The sequence below is a fragment of the Peromyscus californicus genome, unplaced genomic scaffold, assembly GCF_007827085.1.
Source record: "Peromyscus californicus insignis strain IS unplaced genomic scaffold, ASM782708v3 Scaffold_12__1_contigs__length_115047231, whole genome shotgun sequence".
Lineage (NCBI taxonomy): Eukaryota > Metazoa > Chordata > Mammalia > Rodentia > Cricetidae > Peromyscus > Peromyscus californicus.
This window is the reverse complement of record NW_026294413.1, coordinates 93,943,271-93,967,689: the sequence shown is the minus strand read 5'-3', so window position 1 is coordinate 93,967,689 and position 24,419 is coordinate 93,943,271. Positions and strand designations below refer to the sequence as shown.

Genomic DNA, 24,419 nt, shown 5'->3' with positions numbered 1-24,419 from the left:
ATCCCCAAAAGGATGGAAGGACAGAAAAGGAAATAGGAGTTAAGTTGGATACAGAAGGAATAAAGAGAAGAACACTAAAAATGATGGCCAAGGCTAGGTATAGTGCCACACATCCATAATCCCAGCACTTGGGAGGCTGAGGCAGAGAATTGCCAAATCCAGGCAATTGCAGTAGTAATTTTGAGGATTTTTCCATTTGAACTATTAATTCAGTCATTGTCACTCAAAGGACACTCAGTTCTTTAAATGCATTTCAGTGCTAAATTAGGCACTGGGAATTCAACATGGAATAAAAAGAATCAGATGCAAAGCCTGCCATCGAGGTGTTCAAGTTCATTCAATCTACAAAAGTCCTCACATGAATACTTTTTAATCTTCTAATCTTTGCCATGAGATTGCCCCACAATATCATTTTTCATTGTTTATATCAGCTAAAACATGTGTGTGTGTTTCTTGGTTTTGAGACAGAGTCTCATTCTATAACTAAGGCTTCCATAAAATTCAGTATGTAACCCAGGCTGGCCTTGAACCTAAAGTAAAGCTCCTGCCTCAGCCTCTCAAATTCTGGGATTTAAAGCATGGAGATACTTTTTTATTAGCTACCTGAAAATAAATTAATCTGAATTTAAAGTAAATGTCTTGATAAAGAAATATTTTTAAAGGGAGAGATAAGATATTAAAAAAATTACTTAAAATTTGATAAGGCAAAAAGACAGGTGAAATGTTCTTCCAATGTCTTATGATATCAAACTACTCCAATGATTATTTATTCAAGAAAATTATAATCTGTTCAGTTGTTTACTACTAAGTTTTCTAGACTTGTTGAACTTATATAGTAACCTGTGCACTTCTGTTTAGGTGTGATACAAGTGCTTTCTTTCTGATAGAGAAGATAACACCCAAGAAAGAATTTACTGTTGTGTTAATCCTTAACCAGTGGGGAGTTTTGGTTTTTTGTTTGTTTGTTTTATTAAGAAATTTTTCATTCATCCCACATATCAACAACAGATCCCTCCTTCATCACTCTTCCTGCCCTCTCCCCAGCCTTCCTCCACAGCCCACTCCCCATCCCCTCCTCTGAAAAGGTAGGCCTCCCATGGGGAAAAAGCAAAGCCTAGCACATTGCAGATAAGGCAGGTCCAAGGCCCTCCCCCTGCATCAAGGCTGTGAAAGCAGTGTTTTAAATGTAACTAGTACTGACTTGAACCTTAGTTCAAACTCAGTTCAATGAGAATCTAGATATTCCAGCTGTCTCAGAACAACCTTTGTTACCTTCCTGCTTCCTTCAGTAATTAACAAGTTTAAGATCCTAGGTGTGATTTCTAGTTTACATGAGTTGCATTTTTAATTTCTTGGAAATTCTACTTTAATATAGAAAAAGAAAGTATTTTGAAGGAAGCTGACAGAAGCCTTGCAGCTGGTACTGAGGCAAAGGACAAACCTGAGGAGCACTCCCATAGGAGTGCCGAGGCACTATGACTGTGTGCTAAGAACCTCTAGGAATGACATCAGTCCTTCATCCTTCCAACTACATACTTGAAAAATATGTTCAAAAGCTTGTTTTTAATTAAAGCCAAAGCTAATTTCCCTTAGAATTTGGTCAGTTAAGTTCTAACCATTCCTTGGTAAGCAGAGACATAATTTCTTATTTAAGTATCAGGGTTTAAATACACCATACCTGACAACTTAAATGTGTGAAAAACTCAAATGCAATGACTTATTCTTTTTATATAAATATACATAAAGTGGATCTCTCTAGAACACAAATAAGTAGAATGAAATCTTTACTAATCTATATCCAATAATCACTAGTTCCAAATCTATAAAAGTCAACATACATCAGACAATATTTTATGCCTTTTAAAAATTATTTCTAGGCCGGGCGGTAGTGGCGCACGCCTTTAATCCCAGCACTCGGGAGGCAGAGCCAGGCGGATCTCTGTGAGTTCGAGGCCAGCCTGGGCTACCAAGTGAGTCCCAGGAAAGGCACAAAGCTACACAGAGAAACCCTGTCTCGAAAAAACCAAAAAAAAAAAAAAAATTATTTCTACAGATGCAGAGACCCACAGGCAAGCATTAGACCGAGCTCAGGGAATCCTGCTGAAGAGAGGGAGAAAGACTGTAGGAGAGAGGGGTCAAGAATGTCACTAGAAAACCTACAGAATCAACTAACCTGGGCTCATAGGGGCTCACAGAGACTGAGCCACCCACCAGGGAGCCTGCCTGGGACTGATCTAAGCCCTCTGCATATATGGGACAGTTGTGTAGCTTGGTCTTCTTGTGGGACTCCTAACAGTGAGATAGGGGCTGTCTTTGACTTTTGCTGGCTTTTGGGACCCTATTCTTCATACTGGGTTGCCTTGCTCAGCCTTAATACAAGGTGAGATACTTAGTCTTAATGCAACTTGATATGCTGTGTTTTGTTGATATCCATGGAAGGTCTGCCCTTTTCTGAATAGAAATGGAGGAGGAGAGGATTGGAGGGGTAGAGGGGTGGTACGGGGGAGGGACTGGGAGGAGAGGAGGGAGGAGAAACTGCGGTTGGAACATAAAATAAATAACTAAAAATTTAAAAATTTTTTCTAACATAGCTGGGAGGTTTTTTTAATAAATTTTGTTTTTCTAATTATTAAGATAACCAATATTCATACTGAAAATAAAGTTACTGCTGGTACATTCCATTTTAAAAAAGCACACACATTTCTAATATTTTCCCAAACTCGAGTGCAGTGAGTCAGAGATAATCCTATAGAAAACAAGAATCAAACTGGATGAAAAACAAAAATTTAATATAAAGCTGATGAACATTTAATTCAGTTTTTGAGCGGCAGCTTTGGTAATGAACAGGATGTATAACTCAACAATGTTGAGATCAAGCTATGCCTACTCTTACATTACTGCATGTTGTGTAAAACAGTGCTTCTTCAGGTTGTGAAGCCCCTGAAGAGATTTCCTTTTACAAGCAGCTTTGACTTCGTGCAGCTCAGTGCACTGACAGTATTGTGCCCTTGAGAAGAAACAGGAAGGTAAGCTGTTTCCAACAGAGGTCACTGCCGTTTCCTCTATGGTATAGAATGCCTTCAGGGGGACAGAATCCAGTTCATCCATGGAGATGCTCTGCCCACAAAGATCTTCAGCTGAGGTGCTGTCTTCACCCCAGCTCACTCTTCCAATGGAAAGACCAATTCTGCATCATGGATTTTAGTCTGGGTCAAAGATGCCAACTACTACTTAAAATGACCTACTCAGCAAATTGCCCTGGCAGTTACTTCTGGGGCTGATGTTGCTTGGAACACGACTACTAAAATGCCCTATTCTCAGAAACCTATACTTGCCAGGAAAGAAGAGGATGAAAGGAACCCCAAAAACTCAAAACTGATGGACTCTGGATGTTCTACAGTCACCCGAAGATATGTTCTTTCTTTAAAAAAAAATTCTTAAGCTGTATTACTTGATATGAATTATATCTTAAAAATTGTTTTTATTTTAGTTGGAGTTCTTTTAAAAGTAAATGATATTGCCTTATCTAGTTACAAAAATAACCAGGGCTAGGGATGTAGCTTAGTTGTCAGGGTATCTGCCAAGTCTGCACAAAGCCCCGAGTTCAGTCCCTAGCACCACATAAGACAGGTGTGATGGTACACTCACACCCTCAGTACTCAGGAAGTTAGAGACAGCGTGAATAGAACTTCAAGGTCATCCTAGGGCTACATAGTGAGTTCAAAGCCCATCTGGGCTACATTAGACCCTGCCTCAAAAAAAAAAAAAAGATAACCAATATTCACAGTGAAAGTAAATGTCCCATGGGTATACTGCATTTAGCAGGCTATTAATTATTCTGTAGTGCAAGTGTGTGAGTGTTGAGGGTTACCAGGGAAGCACAGGGGAAGTAAAGGGGGAGGCACTACCTTCTAAGCATCAACACTCTGTCTTATACTATCAGGGAAAAAATATAAGAAGGAGAAAGGAAACAATTCAAATTAGAAAGTAAGTAAGAATATCACATTTATTTACAGGACTAAGTTTTTGTGTGTGATTATACTGTAAAAAAGGTGTATTTTAATGCAATAAATATATTTCAATAAAATTGTGGTCAAATAAATAGAAACAAGTGCATAAAAACAACTGTCAAGTTACTAATGAAAAGCATTTTTAAAGAGTTATGACCCAATTACAGATATGAAAGCAAATTGCTATCCCTGTGTCAATAGTAAGTTTATTGGGAAGTACTGTGACCATCCTTTTGAACAGTGAACAATTTAAGATTCCTAAAGCATTAGAATCCTATGTCAACAATGCTTATTTGAGTTGCAATCAGGGAACTAATAGATATGAGCCAGACTCTGAACTTTTCTAGTTGATTAGGATAGCATAACTAAAAATGGTCACTTAAAACATCTTTTTGTTTTTCTCTTGTTTTGTTTTTGAGAAAGGGATTCATTATGTATCCCTAACCAAGATGGTCTCAAACTCATAGAGATCTGCATGCCTCTGCCTCTCAAGTGCTGGGATTAAAAGTGTGAGCCACCACACCCAGCCTTTTTTGAAATTTATTATTGCTGATGTTCTCATATAAATGTTTTAGGAATACTCAGACTCTTCCTGTACTGTGTCTGTCATGCCTATTCTCTAAGACTTTGACTCTTTTTTAAAATATAAGCCTTCTCACTACAGTCTCCTAAAACTAAATAAATATGAGCAAGTCACCTCAAGTACAAGCTTGTGCATGAGTAAGACAAAAGTGAAAGTGAGCACTTGCTGGCCATAGTCACTTTGTCCACACACCCCTCAAGGCTAGCAACATTATTAATCTTTAGCTTCCTAAGCTGGATTGTTACCCAATATGGGGTGCATGGGTGAGCTATGAAAAACTGGTAACACCAAAAGTTTCTGAGCAAGCAATGACTAAAAAGTAATTCAAAATCAAATCATAATGAATCAGAGGCCACCTGAGCTGGAGGAATTCACTGCATCCTTGGTTCTGAATATGTAACACGTGCCCTTCTTACCGCTCATGCCTTCAGACTATGCGAGGCCAGTGAACACTGCCCGAAACGCCTCATCTCAGACTGAAAGCGCTGTGTGTTCCACCTGCAGTGCTCGTGCTCTGCTCTTAGAGACAGACAATGGCTTAACTGAAAGCGCTGTGTGTTCCACCCTGCAGTACTCGTGCTCTGCTCTTAGAGACAGACAATGGCTTAACTGAAAGCGCTGTGTGTTCCACCTGCAGTGCTCGTGCTCTGCTCTTAGAGACAGACAATGGCTTAACTGAAAGCGCTGTGTGTTCCACCCTGCAGTACTCGTGCTCTGCTCTTAGAGACAGACAATGGCTTAACTGAAAGCGCTGTGTGTTCCACCTGCAGTGCTCGTGCTCTGCTCTTAGAGACAGACAATGGCTTAACCGCAGGACAAAGACTTCCGACCTTCCCACCACCCTTCCTTGGCACGTAAGTATTAAAGCATTAATAGGTTTCTGCAATGTATAGTGTCAGGATGTTTGGTTTGTAAAACTGCTTTGTTTAGTTGCTAACTTCATTTTCTTAAATACTAGTTAATGAAGTTTGGCTTGGGATTATGCCAGAATTTCCAACTATTTCTATAAAGGCCCAACTATACTTCTGCCATTTTGTGTTACATATTTATGTGTAGTGGTATTCTCAGCATTAACAATAATAAAATCACAGTATCAACCAACTCTGAAAAATGCTAAAGATTCTCTGCACTCTGCAATACTGAATATCAGAAAGATTTAGCTCTCTACACAAAAATGCACATGCACAGATATCTTATTAGTATGCAAGTTTGATCTCATCTTAAATGGTCAAATTTTATGTTTACCAAATAATTGTTTGAAATGCTTTTCATGATTATCAGTAAGTAATTTATTTATCTACCTATTTTGTATATACTTATACTGAAGATCACATAAAAAATCCTGGACATCCTCTCTGTAAGAAATTAATAAGTGAAAATTGGCCTTCTAGTACCCATGGTCAGCTTGTGTTTGATGGTGGCTAGATAAAATAATAAAATTGAGATGTGGAGCTTTGTGAGACCTCCTGAGAGACAGGGAGGTGGGGCGGAGGGGAGGTGGGAAGGGAGAGAGGAAGAGGGGCCACAAGAGCAAAAGGCTTAAGAAGCCCCAATCTAATATATCACACAAATGATTCAGACAGGCAACTAGTAATGAGGGCCTTTTCCATATGCAATTTTAAGGTTCATAAAGCCTGGCCTTAAGATACTGAAAATCTTTGTTATGCCCACAATATTCTTCTCTGACTGACATGCTCTGACAGAAAAATAAAGCAAAGGCAAGCTGTGCACCTCAGTCCTCATTAGACATCCTGTCTGTGAGAAATTAATAGGGAGAAGAGAAAAGCCAACCTCTGCCTAAGCTGTCAGTTAAAGGTGTAGGCCCAACACTTCCATAGACTGGTTTAAAGATAAAAAAGGCGAGTTCTCTCTAGCCCACTCCCCAGGGAACCGTTCTTCCTTCTCTATGGTCTCTTAACAGCCACTGCTGAGAGGAGGGAGTGACAGAGGGACAACCCATTTCTGGAGACAAATCTCCTCGTAAAGAATATCCTAGCTGGGCATGGCAGTCAGAAGCAGAGGCTGGAAGAGCTCTACGAGTTTGAGGGCAGCCTGGTCTACACAGTGAGTTCAAATGGACTTGGGCTTTGAAGGGTTTGAATATTAGGAAGTAACTAAAGTTGCCCCTGAATTAATTCAGGAACAAAGAAAATGGAAGATGAAGAGCAGAAAACAAGCCCTTAGCCTCGGTCAATCTGTTTTATTCCGAGAGAAAGGTCAGTCAGGAAAGTGCTTGCTACACAAGCATTAGGACCTGTGCTCAGGTCTCTAGGACCACATAAAACCCAGGCATGGCTGCATATACTACAAATTGTGTGTACTTCTATAGGGAGACCCTCAGGCTTGCTGCCAGTCAGTCTAGCTGAGACCGTAAACTCAGTTCAGTGAGAGACCCTGTCTCAAAAACTAGAGTGCAGAGCATGAGAAGAAGATACCTGACATTGATCTCTGGCCTACACAGGAGTGCCCATATACACATACAACCCCACCACACACACACACACACACACACACACACACACACACACACACACATCCCCCCTCCCTCTTTTCCTCTCTCCCTTCCTACCTCCCCTCTGCCCCACCTCCCTGTCTCTCAGGAGGTCTCACAAAGCTCCACATCTCAATTTTATTATTTTATCTAGCCACCATCAAACACAAGCTGACCATGGGTACTAGAAGGCCAATTTTCACTTATTAATTTCTTACAGAGAGGATGTCCAGTGCCTAACAGCAAAGTAACTCACTGATTTTTGACAACTCATATGATATCAACAGATTCAGGAAAAGGCACTTGACAAAATCAAAATTCACTCTTGATAATGATCAGAAAACTAAGACCAGATGAGAACTTCTCTCAAATTGTTAAAGAATATTTACAAAAGTATACAAGGATTTTGTGAGGTTAAATTCATGTGTGTGTGTGTGTGTGTGTGTGTGTGTGTGTGTGTGTGTGTGTAATAATTAAAGAAAAGAGGTTATAAATTTAAGAGGGAGTTGGAAAGCCCAAAGAGGAGTTGGAGAGAGGGGGAAAATAATGTAAATACAGTATACATATATGAAATTTTAAGTGTTTTAATTATATAAAATATATGTAACCTAATGATGAGAAATCCTAGATACTATAAAACAACAAGACAAGAAAAAGTACAGAGATAAATAGCTGTGGAAAAGAGAAACTCTGGCTTCTTAGATGGCAGATTACCTATATAAAATACATCAAAGAATAAGCAACAGTAAAAATCCTTTTTACAGAAACCCCCTAAAAAATCAGTATCACCAACAGACAAGAGAGCATGTGCATTAGGACACTAGAAGAAAGATAAATTCATATTAGAACAGAACGTAGCATTCTGGATTGAAGCCTCAGCAACATAAAGGTAACAAAACTCTTTAACATCCAAAGAATACTAAGCTAATGTATAAAACCCAACTCCTTTGCAAAATAGCAGTAGTAACTCTTCAAAACTCTGGTAAAAAAAAAATATCTATGTGGAGACCCAGAGAGACTTTCTAGTGAGAACTTAGGGTCAGAGAATCTGAGCTAGCTTTACCCAGCAGGGCTGTGTAAGGAGATGATTTGGCCATGGATGTGTTTACCAGGTATTTGGAAGGGTCTGCACTTGGCTGTATGGTGTACTTTGATCTTGCAAAGGTGAGGTCTTTTGCCTCTCCCCTTGGCATATTATGAAAAGCTCTTTTGAATAAATAAAGTGGCTGTTGGGTATTGACCCAGGCCCTCCCAAAGCTATCCCATATCTCTGTCTTTCTTCTCGTTGTCTAGGTCTCTCTTTTTATCTGATATTTTCTTATCCCTCTCTCCTCCACCTAAGAACCCTTCAAAAGGTGAGAGCTGGACTCCCACAGATCTAAATAACTGGATGTTTTTATGTTCATGCACAGACTCACTATTGTTACGATCTCAATTCTTCCCAGTTTTATTTACAGGACCTGTAATCCCAATGAGAATCCTAGCAAGTTGTTTTGTGAACAGCAATACACCCCTTCTAAGGCTATGGAGAGAACAGCCAGAATTGCCAAAAATCCTAAAGAACAAAGTTAGAAGACTGATGTGGGATTTCAAGACTTACCATAAGGTTTGAATAATCAACATTACATAGGACTACTGAAAGCATGGACAAACAGATCGATGGGACAGAGATGCCAATAAATCAACCCACACAAATGGAGTCAAGTAACCACTGATAAGCAGCAAAGCAATTCAGTGGAAGAAATATTATTTTTCAAAAAATGGTGCTAGACTAATTGGACATTCACATACAAGAAATCTAGACATAAGCATTGTACCTCTCACAATTCAAAATGGATCACAGTCCTAAGTGTAAAGCACAAAGCTATAACTCCTAGGAGATACTCGCAGGCTCCCACTGTGCTTAAATTGTGCCATAAAAGAACTGTGTTCTCTCACTGTTCTGAACACCAGGCATCAGCAGGGCATGCTCTCTATTAAGCTCAACACAAAGATTCTTCCCTGTTTCTTCTTACTCTTTGCTGGATCCCAGAAATCCTTGGAAGCATGCTTCAACTTGGTGGCACAATTAAAACCACAAAAGCTTGCTTTCCAACCTCCCAAAGTCACAAATACTTACCTTGGGCTTTTAAAACACATACCCCATGTCATCATTTCCAGGAGTCGTGACCCATCCTACCATCCAACCTGTTTCCAACTTGCAGAATATCGAAGTCTTACAGCCTTCATTCTTCTCTCCAGAATAATCTGCCTAAAAAGGTTTTTGGGGTGTTAACAGTCAAGCTTAAGAAGTGGTGGGAGTAGAGAGCAGCCAGTACCTTCAACAAAGCAACAGAAGGGCTATGGATCCATGAGTCACTCGCCTACCTAATCTCTTCAGTAACAGTCAGGTGGCTGCAGTAGTTTTCCTCTACCCAGATAGAAATTGCAGGCAGGAAAGGTAAAGCTAGTGCTTCTCGTGCTCCTCACGGGAAGCTTCTGAACTCCTCGGCATTAGACAGCTGTAAGCGTCAACAGCAGATAGCTTGAGGCAGCAGCAGGTAGTGCCTTTAGTGTCACAACTCTGATGAGAGCCTTGGGCAGGTGCTGGGATGCTTAGCCTTATGGTGACAAGTGTTACAGCTTTTGTGTGGGCCTAGGAAGTCAGGATTCTCCAGTTCTTGATACTGGCTAGTGTTATAGTGCTAAGGCCTAGAATGTCTTAATACCCTTGGTCCATGTATTAGTCAGGGTTCTCTAAAGGAACAGAACTGATTTTTTTTTAAAAAAAAAAAAAAGTGTGAGCATGTACTTATTAGGGTGGCTTACAAGCTATGGTTCAAGAAGTCCAAAAATAGATGTCTTCCAACAGAAAGACCAAGGATCCAGCAGTCATTTATTCCATGAAACTGGATATCTCAGGAGTCTCAGTCTGGTGCTGGAGTCCTAGAAAGCTGCTGGGCTTCAGTCTATGTTAGAATCCTGATTAGTAGCTTCTAATACCAGTGAAGGAATGTCTCAGCAACAGGACAGATTAACTTGCCAGCACAAGTGAAGGCAAGTCAGTAAAATGCAAAGCTTTCTTCTTCTATGTCCTTTTATACAGGCTGCCATCAGAAGGTATGGCCCAGATTTGGGGTGGATCTTCCCACCGCAAAGGATCCAATCAAGAAAAATCACAGGTATGCCCAGCTGGATGCGCTTCAGTTGATTCCAGATGTACTTGGCAATCAAGATTAGCCATCATCACCCATAAGGCCATGTCTACCTCTGTAATCACTGATGTCATAGCCATCTCTGCTACAGCTCTACTGTTGGCTCCTGTCACTGCCACGGTTTTGCTACTTCCGGTTTTGGTCACTCTCGCAACTCCACTGCTGCTGCTGCTAAGGCCTCCAGCAGTTCCCACGGCTCTCTCCTGCCGCTGTTAGAGCCTCGGCCACTCACCGTGTCACTTCTGTGGCTCAGTCTGTCTGTCACTCTCCATTGCTGAGCTTCTTCTTCAGCTGTAAGCCACTGGCCACTCTCTGATTGCACCACTTTGACGTTTAGCCTGCCAGCTGCTCAATGTGTTTGCACTGAAGCCACGCTGCTGTTATCACCATCTTTTCTGTGTTTCTTTGTCGTTGTTGCTATGTGTTGCTCTAAGATTTATTTTTATGAGTGTTTCTCTTGAACGTATGTATGTGTACTGTGTGTGTGTGATTAGTGCCTGCAGAGGCCAGAAAAGGGTGCTGGATCCCCTGGAAGTGGAAATACAGGTGGTTGTAAACTGCTATGTGGGTGCTGAGAACCGAACCTGAAGTCCATTGCAAAAGCAAGAAGTGCTCTGAACTGCTGAGCCATCTCTTCAACCCCCTAATGTTTGTCTTGACCATGTTGCTCAGGCTGATCTCAAACTATGTAACCCAGGTTGTCCTTGAATTCCTGAACCACCTGCCAACTGCTAGGATTATAGGCAGACAGAGCTATATTTGGCTACTTTTTCTTTAACAGCACAGTATGCTCTACTAGTGGATTTCAAACATAGGCAAGAAAGGTCCACTTGAGAAAAGCCTCTTACTGAGCCTATGTTGCCAACATCAAGCAAAGTAGCACAGAAGGCGTCTCCAAGTCACAGCACAAAACTGACCTACTTGGTTACACAGCCATAAAATGGCCGTTTGCATCAGTCACAGCAAACACCCATGCAGTCATAACTGTAGATGTTATTGGGGGGTGTTTTGGTTTTTGTTCCCATCACAACAGACCCTCTGTGTGCCAACAGAAGTGCCCCCTCTGGCCTACACAGGAAGGGTTACAGGGAAGCCCAGTGAAAGCTGTTTGAAACAACTGTGGCTGTGACTTCTTCACCGTTGGGACTTGGAGCAAGCAGTTGTGATCATTATGTGACCTCCTTAAGATGGTGCTGGCATGGGGTCACGCACCTAGCTTCTGCATATAGTCACTGCACAAGGCAGTCAGGACACCAGGAAAGAGTCTGACAGCTCTCCACTAAGCAGCAGACTGTCCCATCCCCCACAGCTTTATTTATAGAATAATAAACATCAGATGGAGTGCCATTATTGAGCAGTAAGACAGCTCAGTGGATAAAGGCAGATGCCACACAAGCCCAGCTACCTGAGTTCAATCCCTGAACCCACGTAAAAGTTGAAGGAGAATACCAACTCCACAAGTCATCTACCAAGTGCCATGGCATGCGTTCATGCTCATACACACAGGAATATAAAGCTTAAAAAATGTATTAACATTAACCAATACTGACTTTTTTTTTGTTTTTGTTTTTTGAGACAGGGTTTCTCTGCATAGTTTTGGTGCCTGTCCTGGATCTCACTCTGGAGACCAGGCTGGCTTCGAACTCACGGAGATCCACCTGGCTCTGCCTCCTGAGTGCTGGGATTAAAGGCATGCGCTACCACTGCCCGGCCCAATACTGACTTCTAGCAGTACTTTAACAATGCTCAACATCTACTCTGTGTCGCAATAAGGTGGGTCTGCCTAATCTATCTCAAAGCCACACTTTGGTCCTGTTTCCAAAGCAGATTTCCTGGATAGGTTGAAATTTTTTCAAGCCATATTGATATTTGCTTAAGAAGTTTCTCCTTAACTTAGTTCCTCCCCCTTTGCATTTTAATTATCAACAATAAAGATAAATTATGGTCCCACAATAATTGCTTTAAAATGTCCTCAGCCAAACGTGCAAACTCATTTTTTGTAAGTTCTTCTTTCACCCAGCTGTTGAGCACAATCCAGGCAAGTTGCTGGCACTCTTGACAAGAATAACCTTCCCTCAGTGCCAGGGATTGTAGCCGTCACTCCTTTAAAAATCACACAAGAAGCTCCTTGGAAGTCCATGTTTCAAATACAGTTCTGTTCATGATGATACGTGTATTCTCTAAAACAAACATGTTCTGCACAATTCCCTTCTCTTGTGAGCCTTTTCCAGAATAACATCCATATTGCTACCCAAGTCTTGTCAAACTTGACTAGAGCTTTTATGTCATGTGCCTCAAGATTCTTTCTGTGTCTACCCACCTGCTACCCAATTCCAAAACCTATGCCAGGATATGTATTAGTTTCCGGGGGCTTCCAAAACAAAGTGCTACACCACAAGCTGGATGGCATTTTAAAAAGTGAAAAATGTATCGTTTCACAGTTCTGGAAATAGAAGAATGAAGTTCAAGTGTCAGCAAAGCCATTCCCCGCCTCAGAGACCTTGAAGGAAGGAGTCTTGCTTTCTTCTAGCATATGCTATCCACTAGCAGTCTTTGGTGTCCTTGGTGTGGAGGCACAACACTTCAATTTCTGCCTCTACTGTGATACTATAGTCTCCCTGTGTGCCTATGTTCAAATTTCTCTTGTCCCACAAGAACACGAATTATTGGTTGGGGTTTTAATTTCATTTATTCACTTCTGCAAAGGCCTTAGTTCTAAATTAGGTCATAGCATCAAGTGGCAGGGTTAGAACTTTATCTTTGGGGAAGTCAAAACTTCAAAACAAGACAATTACAAGGATAAAATCTAGTTAACTTAAGTTTTGGCAAACTTTGTTTTGTTTTGTTTTCTATTGTTTTTATATTTGCTTGCTTGCTTGGTTTTAGACAAAGTCTCACGACAGGCACTCTGATGCCCTGGGAGGCCATATGTAGATCAGACTGGAATTAAACTGCGGTGCCCCTCCTTCAGCACTCTCCCAAAGTGCTAACATTATAGACATTGCCACCACACTCAGCTGGCAATAAGTTTTTCTATTCTATTAAAATTTAAAAAAACCTTCTGTTGTGCAAAAGATATTGTTGAGAATAAGGAGATAAAAAAGACCTGAAGAAAATATTTACAAATCAGATATCTGATCATTTGTAACCCAAAATATAAAGAACTCTGAACATTCAGCAAGAAAACCAATTTAAAATAAATAAATGAACTGATAACTCACCAAAGAAATAAACAGATAAGTAATCATGTAAAAATGTTTCACATTCTACATTATTAGAAAATTACTAATCAAAACCAGCTGCTGCTTTTATCTGTTATTTGTTATAGTGGCTAATTAACAATACCAAATACTAGTGAGAATGCAGAACATCAGGAGTAAGTCATTGCTGGTGGGAAGGGATTATGGTATAGCCGCTGTGGTAGGCAGTTTTAGCAGATCCTTACAGAGCTAAACACAGTATTATCTACCACGAGATCCAGCAATCATTCACTGCAGCACTCAATATTTGTAGCTATCTTATTCACAATCGTCAACATCTAGAAGCAACTAAGATATGTTTCAGTATTTGAATGGATACACTGTGATATTCCCATCAACGGAATATTACTGAATAACAAACAAATGAGCTATCAAGCCATATAAGCTTTGGAGCAATTTTAATGAACGCTACTAAGAGAAAGAAACAAATTTGATGATTTGCTGAACACTGTAAAAACAGTGACGCTATGAAAAGGAGGACCAGTGGCTGGCAGGGGTTTTGAAGAGTAAATACAAGAATGTATCAATAGAGCAGCAGGGATTTTTAAAGAAATAATACTGTAATTGTAGAAAGATGATATTTTTTCAAATTCTAGAGGAATGTGCTATGCAAAGAGTAAACCTTAGGGCCAAGTAGAGCCTTTTGCTGGTAATAATGCACAGTGATTCACTAAGTAACAATGTACCAAAGTAGTAAAAGATAATAGGAGAGCATGTGGAATGAAGAAATATATGAGCACTCTGTATTGTTGTTCAGTTTTTCTATACATTTAAAATTCTTTTTTAAAAGTCTTGTTTAAACAGGAGACCAGGAATTTTATGATAACTAAAGCAATAACAATAATTACACTGTCGAATGTATAACATCTATACAATAAAATGTATAACAAGCATACCTCAAAGTATGTGTGAGATGCCATGGTAGCACACTGATATAAACTCATTACTTTCTATGTGAAATGAGACATTATTAAAAATAGACTGTGATACAGTGGAAGTCTATAACAACTGTTGACAAAAAGAACCAAGAAGAGGAGAAAGAGGCAGAAAGGAGGAAATGCGGCAGTGAATGTCAAGGAGAGATTAAAGGGATTAATTAAATGTCCCTATTTCAATAAAAAGAGGATGAGAAAGAAAACAGTAGGGTTAAAGACTAAATCAGACGAACAAAACTGGCAAGATTGCAGATAAGCATCCAGCCATACCAACCATTACATTAAATGTTCATGATCGTATCATACAAATCAAGAAGAAAAAAATGGTAAGATTGAAAAAGTAAAATCTAATTATATACAGTCTGCAAGAAGCCCACTTTAAATATAAAGGTTTTGAAAAAAGAACGGAAAAGATAACCCATGCAAATGCTGATAAAAAGAAAGGTAAATGTAAGCATCAGACTGCACAAATTCCAATTTTTTAATGTTCCATAAAGACATGCATTACCTAATAAAAACATACAGCCACTTCAAAGTATATTTATCAAAGGATCATTGCTTCAAAAAGTCATAAATGGGGGCTGAAGAGATGGCTCAATGGTTAAGAGCACTTTCAGCTCCTGCAGAGGACCTGGGTTCTGTTCCCAGCCCACACATGGCGGCTTACAACTTTCTATAACTCCAGTTCTAGGGGATTCAATGCCCTCTTCTGGCCTCTATCAGTATTAGGCACATGTGTGATACATATACATTACATACATTCATTCAGGCAATACTCATACATATACAGTTTTTAAAAAATAAATCTTCTTTAAAACATAAAACAAGGAAAAGGAAAATGCACAGAATAGGTGGAAAAAAGCAAAGAGAAAACCAGTGAGGATGCAGAAAACATGAATAATACCATGAACTAATTTGACCTAAGTTTCAAGGACACCTCACTCAAAAGAAATAAACATTATCTTTAAGTGGATAAAGGGCTTCTACAAAGTGGTCATTATTCTGATTCCCATCCCACCCCCCCAAAAAATTAAAAATCTATGCTGAGGTGCTAGAGAGATGGCTCAGTGGTTAAGAACACTGGCTGCTCTTGCAGAGGACCTGGGTTCAGTTTCTAGCACCTACATGGTGGCTCACAGCCACTTGTAATTCCAGTTCCAGGGGATCCAACACCCTCTTCTTACCTCCATGGGTACCAGGCATGCATGCAATGCACGTACATAGATGGATCATACACATTAAATAAATAAATAAATAAATCCAATTTAAAAAATCTTATGCTGGAATACAAGATTGAAGTTAAAAAAAGAAATCAAAACTAAAGTCCTCAAATTGGGGGTAGTTTTTAAAAAAAAAACCTCATTTCTAAATAACTGTCATCTCAAATCAGTGACAAAGAAAATAATGAATTATTTTAATTGAATATAAATAAAGATGGAACATCAAAAAACTTTAGACACACAATTGAAATTGTGCTTCTAAATGTACAGTACTGGATATTTACATTGGGAAATAACAATCCCAAGTTGATGATTGTGTTGTGGCCTAAGAAATTTTAAAAAGAAATGAAGCTCAAAGCAAGCAAAAGAATGAAATAAAGCACAGAAATTAATAACAAAGCTGACAAATAAAAGAAATACCAATAATTTCAGAAATATATCCAAAAAAAATCAAGAAAACTCGTATCTTCTAGACCAGCACTGCCCAGCAGAGCCTTGTATGGTGGTAAAAGCATCCTGTAACTGCACAGTACAAAACAGTTAACTACTTTTGACTACTAATCACTTAAAATGGGATCAGTGTGACTGAGAAATTTCATTTTTATTTAATTCAATGTAAATTAACTTACACCTAAATAACTGTGTGGCTGGTGGCAATCTTTGGATAAAAGATTGCACTTACATACTGAAAGTGAAAATGGGTGGGGAGGGAGTGACAGAAGGGAGAAGGGGAAGGAGAACATGAGGAGGATGAGGGGAAGAGTGAGGAAACAAACAAACCAGAAAGGAAATGACCGTCTCAGTGTAACCTAGACAATCGCATATATTAAGACTGCTGTGTCCCGGATCCATAACACAGATAGCAAGGACTCTTTCCAGGAAGACAGAGTCCTGATGCTCCCTCACGAGAACAGACACACAGACCCTGCACAGGCTCTGTGAAGGGGAATGAGCCACAGCACACAATCCACATGGAAAACAACTCAACACTATCAAACCTTGAGTAACAATTTACACCAAATGACCCACAAAGTAAAAGAGGAAACAATAACAATTTTATGAGACCACCATCAACCTTGATATCAAAATCAATGACATATCTTTACAAGCCAGTATCTATCAAGAATACAGATGTAAAAAGTATTCAACAAAATAGCACCAAATATATTGCTCTATTCATTTTGTTTTCTTTAATTTCCTTCATAAGTATTTTATAGTTTCAAGCATTCAAATATTGCAGAACTACATTAAACCTGTCTGTAATTCTTTATGCCATTGTAAATGATAATTGTTTTAATTTTTAGTCGTCCACTGCCACAATAAAAAATACCACTGATTTCTGCATACAGACCTCATGTCTTGTGTCTCTGCTAAAGTCACTATTTCTAATAGCTTTTTATAGATTCCTTGGAATTTCCTATATAATCATGTCCACAAATACATTTTCATGTCTTTTTAAAAATTTGTATACTTTTATATCTGTTTCACCTTTTTGCTTTACCAAAAGCTTATATAGCATTAGGCCCTTCATACTTTTTCATTCTTCCTCCCTCCTCAAGCCAGCAAAAGTCTGTATTGTATAAAAGCAGTTTCATCATCTCATTTCCAAAAGACAACATTTCACTCTGAGTTCTAATAAGAGTATCTGCAATATGTATTATCTACTGCATCTACTTTTAACATACTTTGTACATTTCTAAACATCTAGAAGGACTAGATGTTTCATATGGGAACTTATATTTGTCCACTGTAAGGACCTCTTTACAATGACTAGAAATGGTGAAACATCCAGATCCATGACATTGGTATAAGAACAATTAGGTGTAAGAAAGTGGTGGCGCACGCCTTTAATCCCAGCACTCGGGAGGCAGAGCCAGGTGGATCTCTGTAAGTTCGAGGCCAGCATGGGCTACCAAGTGAGTTCCAGGAAAGGCGCAAAGCTACACAGAGAAACCCTGTCTCGAAAAACCAAAAAAAAAAAAAAAAAGAAAAGAAAAAGAAAAAAAAAAAAGAAATACAACACCTAAGCAGGAAAGAACAAAAAGGTAGAAATAATTGACATGGATCAATTGATTTGTGGGAAAGGTATCAAGACAGTGGAGACAGGACATTATTTTCAACAAATAGTGGTGAAAAAAACGGACATCTGTATGCAAAATTACAGATATTACCCAATTCTCATACTATGCACAGATATTAACTAAAAATAGATAGATCACATACCAAACCTAAACCCATAAAGCTGCTGGGTGAAAAGTAGGGGAAGCTGAGCAGTATGGCACAGACCTGTCTGTGAATCCCAGCACCTGAGAGATGGAGGCAGGAAGACCATGAGTTCAAGACCAGTCTGGACAACAACAAAAACCACAGCATAGGGGAGAAACCTATGACACTGAATCAGGTAAAACTTTTCTGCAACATGAAGAATGCAAACCACAAAAGAAAACTATTCAAATGTAGACTTTATAAAAATTAAGACATCTATTCTTTGACAACACACACACACACACACACAATGCTAAGTCCTAGACCAGGACAGAAGATACTTAAAAAATGTTTACTGGAAAAAGACCTGTACCCTATATATGTAGACTCTTACGACTCAGAAAATATTTGAGCAAGCACATGACCAAAGAAATACAGATGGCAAATACAAACATAGAAATGTGCTTGTCACAGTTGGTCAACAGAAAGATGAAGAAAAAATTCATGAGATCCCACTGCATGTCACTGAATAGCCACATTCACACACAACACAACAAAGTAGCTCTAGAGAGGATGGGAAGCAAGTGCAACTCTTGATGTACTGCTGCTGGGATCACTAATCATTGCCCTTCTTTTTATCTGTGTGTGTGTGTGTGTGTGTGTGTGTGTGTGTGTGTGTGTGTGTAGGTCAGACATCAGCACCACGTGTCTTCCTCGATGACTTCCACCTTAGACTGACTAGCCGGGAGCCTCAGGGATCCCCCTGTCTCCACCTTCCCAGCCTGGGGTTCCAGATACCACATGCAGCTTGCTATTTGGGTGCTGGGGCTCGAACTCGGGTCCTCCTGCTTGCACAGCAAGCTCTTTGCTGACTGAGCCATCTCTCCATCTCCACTGCTTTGTTTTTCTTGAAAGCACTTTCATTACTCTGAAATTTCCTCATATATGAAAATGCTTCTATCTACTGTCTATGTCCCTCAATGTGAATTTGTAATGCTGGTGACTTGGTCTTTCTTGTCACCATTGTGTCACCCAGTACAAAGAGTGTCTGGTACAAAGTGGACACTTAATGCATATTTACCAAAAGGCAAGAAGGTGGGGAAAATGAACACTGAGAAAACTGAGTGACTGTATGGAGGCAGGGAACCTGGCAGGACAATAAGCCAGTATAAATAGAATTAAGCCATTACAAGAGTGCACAGTAGACTGGTGGATGGCGCAGTGGGTGAAGATGCATGTCCGTCAAATCTGGTGACCTGAGTTCAATTCTCAGAACCCGGGTAAAGGTGGAAGTAGACAACCGGTCCCACAAAATTGTCCTCTGGCACCCACACATGTGCCATGGCATGTGTACATATAACTCCCCACAATATTAATAAATAAAAGCTTTCATGCACATCCTGACTGCCAGTCTCATGTGCATACTAAAATTAGCTGAAGAGTTTTGCAAAATGCCAATGCCTGGCCACCCCAGAATAACAAAATCAGTATTTATGAGAATGAGATCCCAACACTTGGGTTGTTTGTTAAGTTCTCTCAGGTTACCCCAAGGTGAGCTCCAATTTGAGAAGCACTGAAAAAAATCAATCTAGACTTGTAACCATCTATACCTAGACATAAAAATATATACAAGTTAACTTAACCCTCCCTCAGCCTCAGAATGGTCATCTAAATTATGGAAGGAATATACAATCTCCCAGAGTTGCTGTAAGACTGAGATTATACATAAAGTTCTTGATAAATGTTAATTCTCTTTCCCAGGGTGAGCCTGATAAATCTCCATTACTAAGTGTGAAAAACGCCAATTCAATCATCAATTCCCATTTTCAGTCATTTGATTATTAGATTGAATATTTGTGCTGAGGAGTTCAGAAATGCTATTCTTTCACTTTCCTAATAATATGCCACCTGAAGCTATGCCTCTTTTTAAATTCTTTCTATGGAAGGAAATCTGGCTGACTATGACAGTGATCTTCAAACCCAGCAGCACAGGAGAATCACCAGAGGACATTTTTAAAGTACCAATGTCTAGACTCTACCCAAGCCAATTAAATCTGAATTCCTGGGGGTGGCACCAGACCACTGATAGTTTTTTAAAAGCCGATTAAAAGATGGTTATGAAACAGAACGAGAGCTGAAAAGTACTGTTTTGTGCACTAATGAGATCCCAAACGAACTGAACATCTAAGTCATTCATAGAATTCTTTAAAAATTGATGGATTCCAGAACCTTACTATGACTTGCTGATTCTGAATCTGTGAAAATGGAGCACATCATTCTGCAAATTTTCATACAACTCTCACTATATACTTTCTGGGTCACTACTTTACAGCATACATTTACTCTCCCTGTCACTGTGTATCAGCAAAGATCATTTGGAATTTCTACTGGTCTCAAATGCTAAGCCTGGTCAGTTGCTTCCAATCAGTAACAAATGCCTCCAATCATAGTAACCCTCTCACCTTATAGATTTTTTTTTCTAGTCTCTTATGTGGCGCCAAATAGCCTACATCATTTACCATGCACTGTACCCACCACTGGCCATGTAGATTACTGATCTTTCTAACCAAGTATCTTCAGTGGTCTGCCAGTTTGGGACCAAAAAAAATGGACTCACTTCCCAAGTCCTTGTGGAAGGCAATGCCAGCACTAAAAAAATATATATACCCTGTTGATGACCTACATAAATCCAGAAGAAGTAAGTTATTTTTTAAGCAAACTCATATCTATTTAGTTTCCCCATGCAGACAATGCAGCCATAAAAAGTAAGCAAGCCCCAAGGCAGAAGAAATAATACAGTGCCTAGACTCTAACTAAACACAATGGCTAGATGATTTTAATGGAACTAATCAACCAGTAAAAATACTTCTCTAGTGTCAGCACATTAACTCCTTTGATCCTTACAATAACCTCAGTAAGCAACTATTATTATTCCCACAACATGAATAAGAAAAAAGAAAGAAACACAGTAGTTAAATGATTTGCCCAACGTCACATAATAAGGCAGTATAGGATACAGCTGATCTGGCTTTAGAGTCAAATCTTTGTACATATTCCACTGAAGTTATAGAGAGTTATGGCCAAGCAGCTGAAAAAAGATATAAAGTCTACAACAAAGCCAGGAACTGGAGCTCACTCAATATCAGCCATTATTATATTTGTATTTAATACAGCCCAAGTAGCCAGGGAGGGATAATAGCCTATTAAACTGAATTTTCCCCTTGGTCATATTAGAGCTGTACATTTTATAACTATGGGTAAATTAGATCCAGTAGGAAATATAGTAATAAAAAAATATTTTCACATGCCAGGCGGTGGTGGCGCACGCCTTTAATCCCAGCACTCGGGAGGCAGAGGCAGGTGGATCTCTGTGAGTTCGAGGCCAGCCTGGGCTACAGAATGAGTTCCAGGAAAGGCTCAAAAGCTACACAGAGAAACCCTGTCTCGAAAAATCAAAAAAAAAAAATTTTTTTTTCACAAAAACTTAATAATTGTCGCTGTGACAAACTCCCAACCCATCCAGGGTAACAGTTCCAAAATACAAGCAGCTGAGTCACCAAGCCAGATGACCATAACCATATCAAGGCCAGATGGCTAAGGCAGCTGCAAATGTCAGCTGAATCGGGTCTCACTGAAGAATGCACCAAAGGAGAAGATCCTATTCAGTGGTAAATGTCACCCTCTTAGGCACATTTGTAAAAACAGAAAAAGAAACAAAATAAGAACTCAAACAGAGGTTATATTATAATGTGCCTGGCAATGAATTAGATGCTTTTCACAAATCTAACTAATTTAATCTTTGCAAAACCTTCCCAGTGTTGAATACACCTACAGAAAAATCATAAGACCATACTGGCTGGCCTTACAAATTCATGACTACAGACAGGTCTTAACACAGTGGCAATTCAGTTCCACCGCCTCGGCCTCCTCTCCCACTCTTCAGGACTATGTCACAGAGTTCTCCTCCAGCGACGCTTTATCTGTCCCACACTGCCCTGACTGCCGACAGACACGCCTTCCTCGGTTACCAACACCATCTGCACCTCTTGCCTCAGTTCCCCTTCCAGCTTGTAGCTGGTTTTAAAATGTAGAACAGTCTGTTGTAACTCTCCTCTCAGATTTTCAAGGACTCCCTCAGGCAAAGTTCTCCTCCTTTATCTGTATCATTTCTCTCTTCCTATGATCTCAACTACATTAGCATATGGACAAATTCTAGTTTCTCTTATTTAAAAAAAAAAAAAAAAAACAATTTGACCAAAAGGTCCCTCTTTCTTATGTGCTAAAGCTGTGCTTATTAAAATGATTAAAATCTTCATAGTTGTCAAAAACATTTGGGGGTGAATTTTGTTTCCATTTGGCCTTGGTTTTTAGTTTGGGGTTGTTTTAAGGCAGGCTAGCCTGAGACAATCTTGTCTCAGCCTCCCTCACAAACATCTTACAGAACATCATCCAACACAGTGACCACCAGTTTTTCCCTCATTTATATGATGCCCCCCCTCTTCTTCATGGAACTCTCAATTTCACTCAGTTCCTTAAATATAAGGTAATGGCTACAAAGGGTAGGTAACTCTAGCCCTAACACCCTCCAGGGCTTTAGAACCAAATTTACACCGGCCCATTTGACTTCGAATTAAATCTGATGTCAATTTAAAAATTCACTAGGTGATTTATACTGTGTTTTGTCACAACAAAAATCTACTTGGTGACTGATAGATGGTTTGGAACAAATGACTATAATATGAAAAAACAACATGGTGGGTGCGGAGTTCACTGTAGAGCTCTTCCCAAGTACATCATTTGTGCGCTCTACACAAAGGTATCTAAACCCAACGTCAAAAACAACTTCCAAACAGAAAACCTCCTCCTCTCCCCCAGCTTTCCTGGACTCAGAGCCAACCTTGACTGGGGACCTCGCTTACTCCTTTCCTCTACGCCTAGCTTCTAGAACAGTGCCGGGCACACAGGAGACTTCTCCCCAGCAGTTGCTGGTTCACTGGTGTTCTCTCTAGACACCCCAACCTTCACTGGCTCTTGAGTGCCCATGGCACCCCAGGCCTCCAAACCTCCCTGGTCCGCAAAGCCAGGTCTCAGAGGCCCAGAGCGGCTTGTCACCAAACCCATCAACAGGAGCATGCTCCTCCACCGCACCCCCAAACCTTCCCCCACCACACAGCCAGGGCTGGCAGGCCCAGCCGGTCACCCCGTCGTCACCCGTCGCCCTGAGGCTAGCCCGAGGCCTGCCCCCCTCTCCTGCCCCCCTCTCCCGCCCCCATGGTCAGGCTCCCTCCACAGACCAGGGGGCCCTCCGAGTCCAGCCTGCGCTCCAGGCCTCTGCGCATCCACAGTTCCTTCGCTTCCCTGTGAGTCAGGAGAAGGATGCCCCTTCATGCCTGAGCGCCACCTGACCTGGCCGACCTCTCCTCACCTGGGCCTGTCGGCCCGCGGCCCCAACCGCCCACCAGGAGGTTCGCGCCAGAGCCTCGACGCCTCCTATCCCGGAGACCCCCCACGAGCCTGCGCACTGCAGTCTTAGGCTGGGCCAGTGTGAGCCTGGTCAGAGCGGGCAGGGTTCCCCCCTGCTGGTCATTCTAGGTACTGCAGCGCCCTGGGTGTTGCCTGTAGCCTGTGTTGGGTATTTTATTTCCCTCAGGCCAGGCTCATAAAGTCAACTGTTGTGTGAAGCATCCCCACCTTCTGTGGGAGTAGTCTCTAAGCCGCCTACTGAGTCCCGGGGGGGGGGGGGGGGGGTGAGATGAGGAGGCCCTTTATATTTTAAGATCAGAGCAAGGCAGACAGATTAGGGCAAAAGAAGTTCCCTAGTCTTTGCCAGAATAGGGAGTCAGTTGACTGCATCAGTTGAGACAGTTTCAGCTAGAGTGGTCCTATTAGAGGAACTCAAGGAGTAGACATTGCCTGAAAATGTGAAGCCAGAATCCTTCCGTCTTGACGAGTATATCTGTCCATTTGGTCCAGTTCCCTTGAAAATATGACAAGATATGTGTGTTGCCCTTAGCCCCAGCTTTTCATGCTTGTCCCAGAAGAAAGCCACACGTCTGAGCTGCTGTGTAGCTCAGTAGCAAGAGCTACCCTTTGTCCTGGTACAGAGCGGTGAGTTTCCTGTTCCGGGCTCCAGGGCTGGGAGATATCCTCTCTTCACTTTCTAAACCTGTGTTCCACCAGTAGTGAGAAGCATCTTGAAGGCCCTACCATAAGCAAAGTGATGACTTTGCTTCCAGAGAACAGGTTCCCCGGAGAAACTTTCCAACTTTTGTTTCAGTTTTTAAAAACAAGACAGAGTTTTATGGGTGTTTGTTGAGACATCAGACAGAAGCATTCAGCCCCAGTGCCCGGCCAGAGTTCTTTTGTGCTCACATCCCCAGCTTCTCTTTCTGTTACTCTCTAAATAACAACTCACTGTTATCTCCCCTTGGCCCTTCTGAAAGTAGGGCTGGATCCCCTCGAGAACCAGACAGTGATCCCAAAACAGAGGCCAAAAACCTAGTCACTAAGGTCCCCCTTTT

The 24,419-nt window shown here is 40.7% G+C and overlaps 1 protein-coding gene across 10 annotated transcripts in view; it reads right to left on the bottom strand.

The window, feature by feature from the left end:
• Ptpn20 (protein tyrosine phosphatase non-receptor type 20) overlaps window positions 1–23,422 on the bottom strand; it is an 89,971-nt gene extending 66,549 nt beyond the window's left edge. For 3 of the 10 annotated variants that reach the window (XM_052733932.1, XM_052733935.1, XM_052733938.1), the window contains exon 1: window positions 23,324–23,422. Coding sequence is in view for 4 of the 10 variants with exons in the window: in XM_052733931.1 (XP_052589891.1) it covers window positions 23,193–23,286 (94 nt within the window). In the remaining 6 variants the exon portion in view is untranslated. Of the gene's footprint in view, window positions 1–9,203; window positions 17,051–23,192 lie in introns of those variants that run through there. The other 7 variants (XM_052733931.1, XM_052733927.1, XM_052733930.1 and 4 more) reach the window with 7 other exon arrangements.
• Window positions 23,423–24,419: the final 997 nt, after the last annotated feature.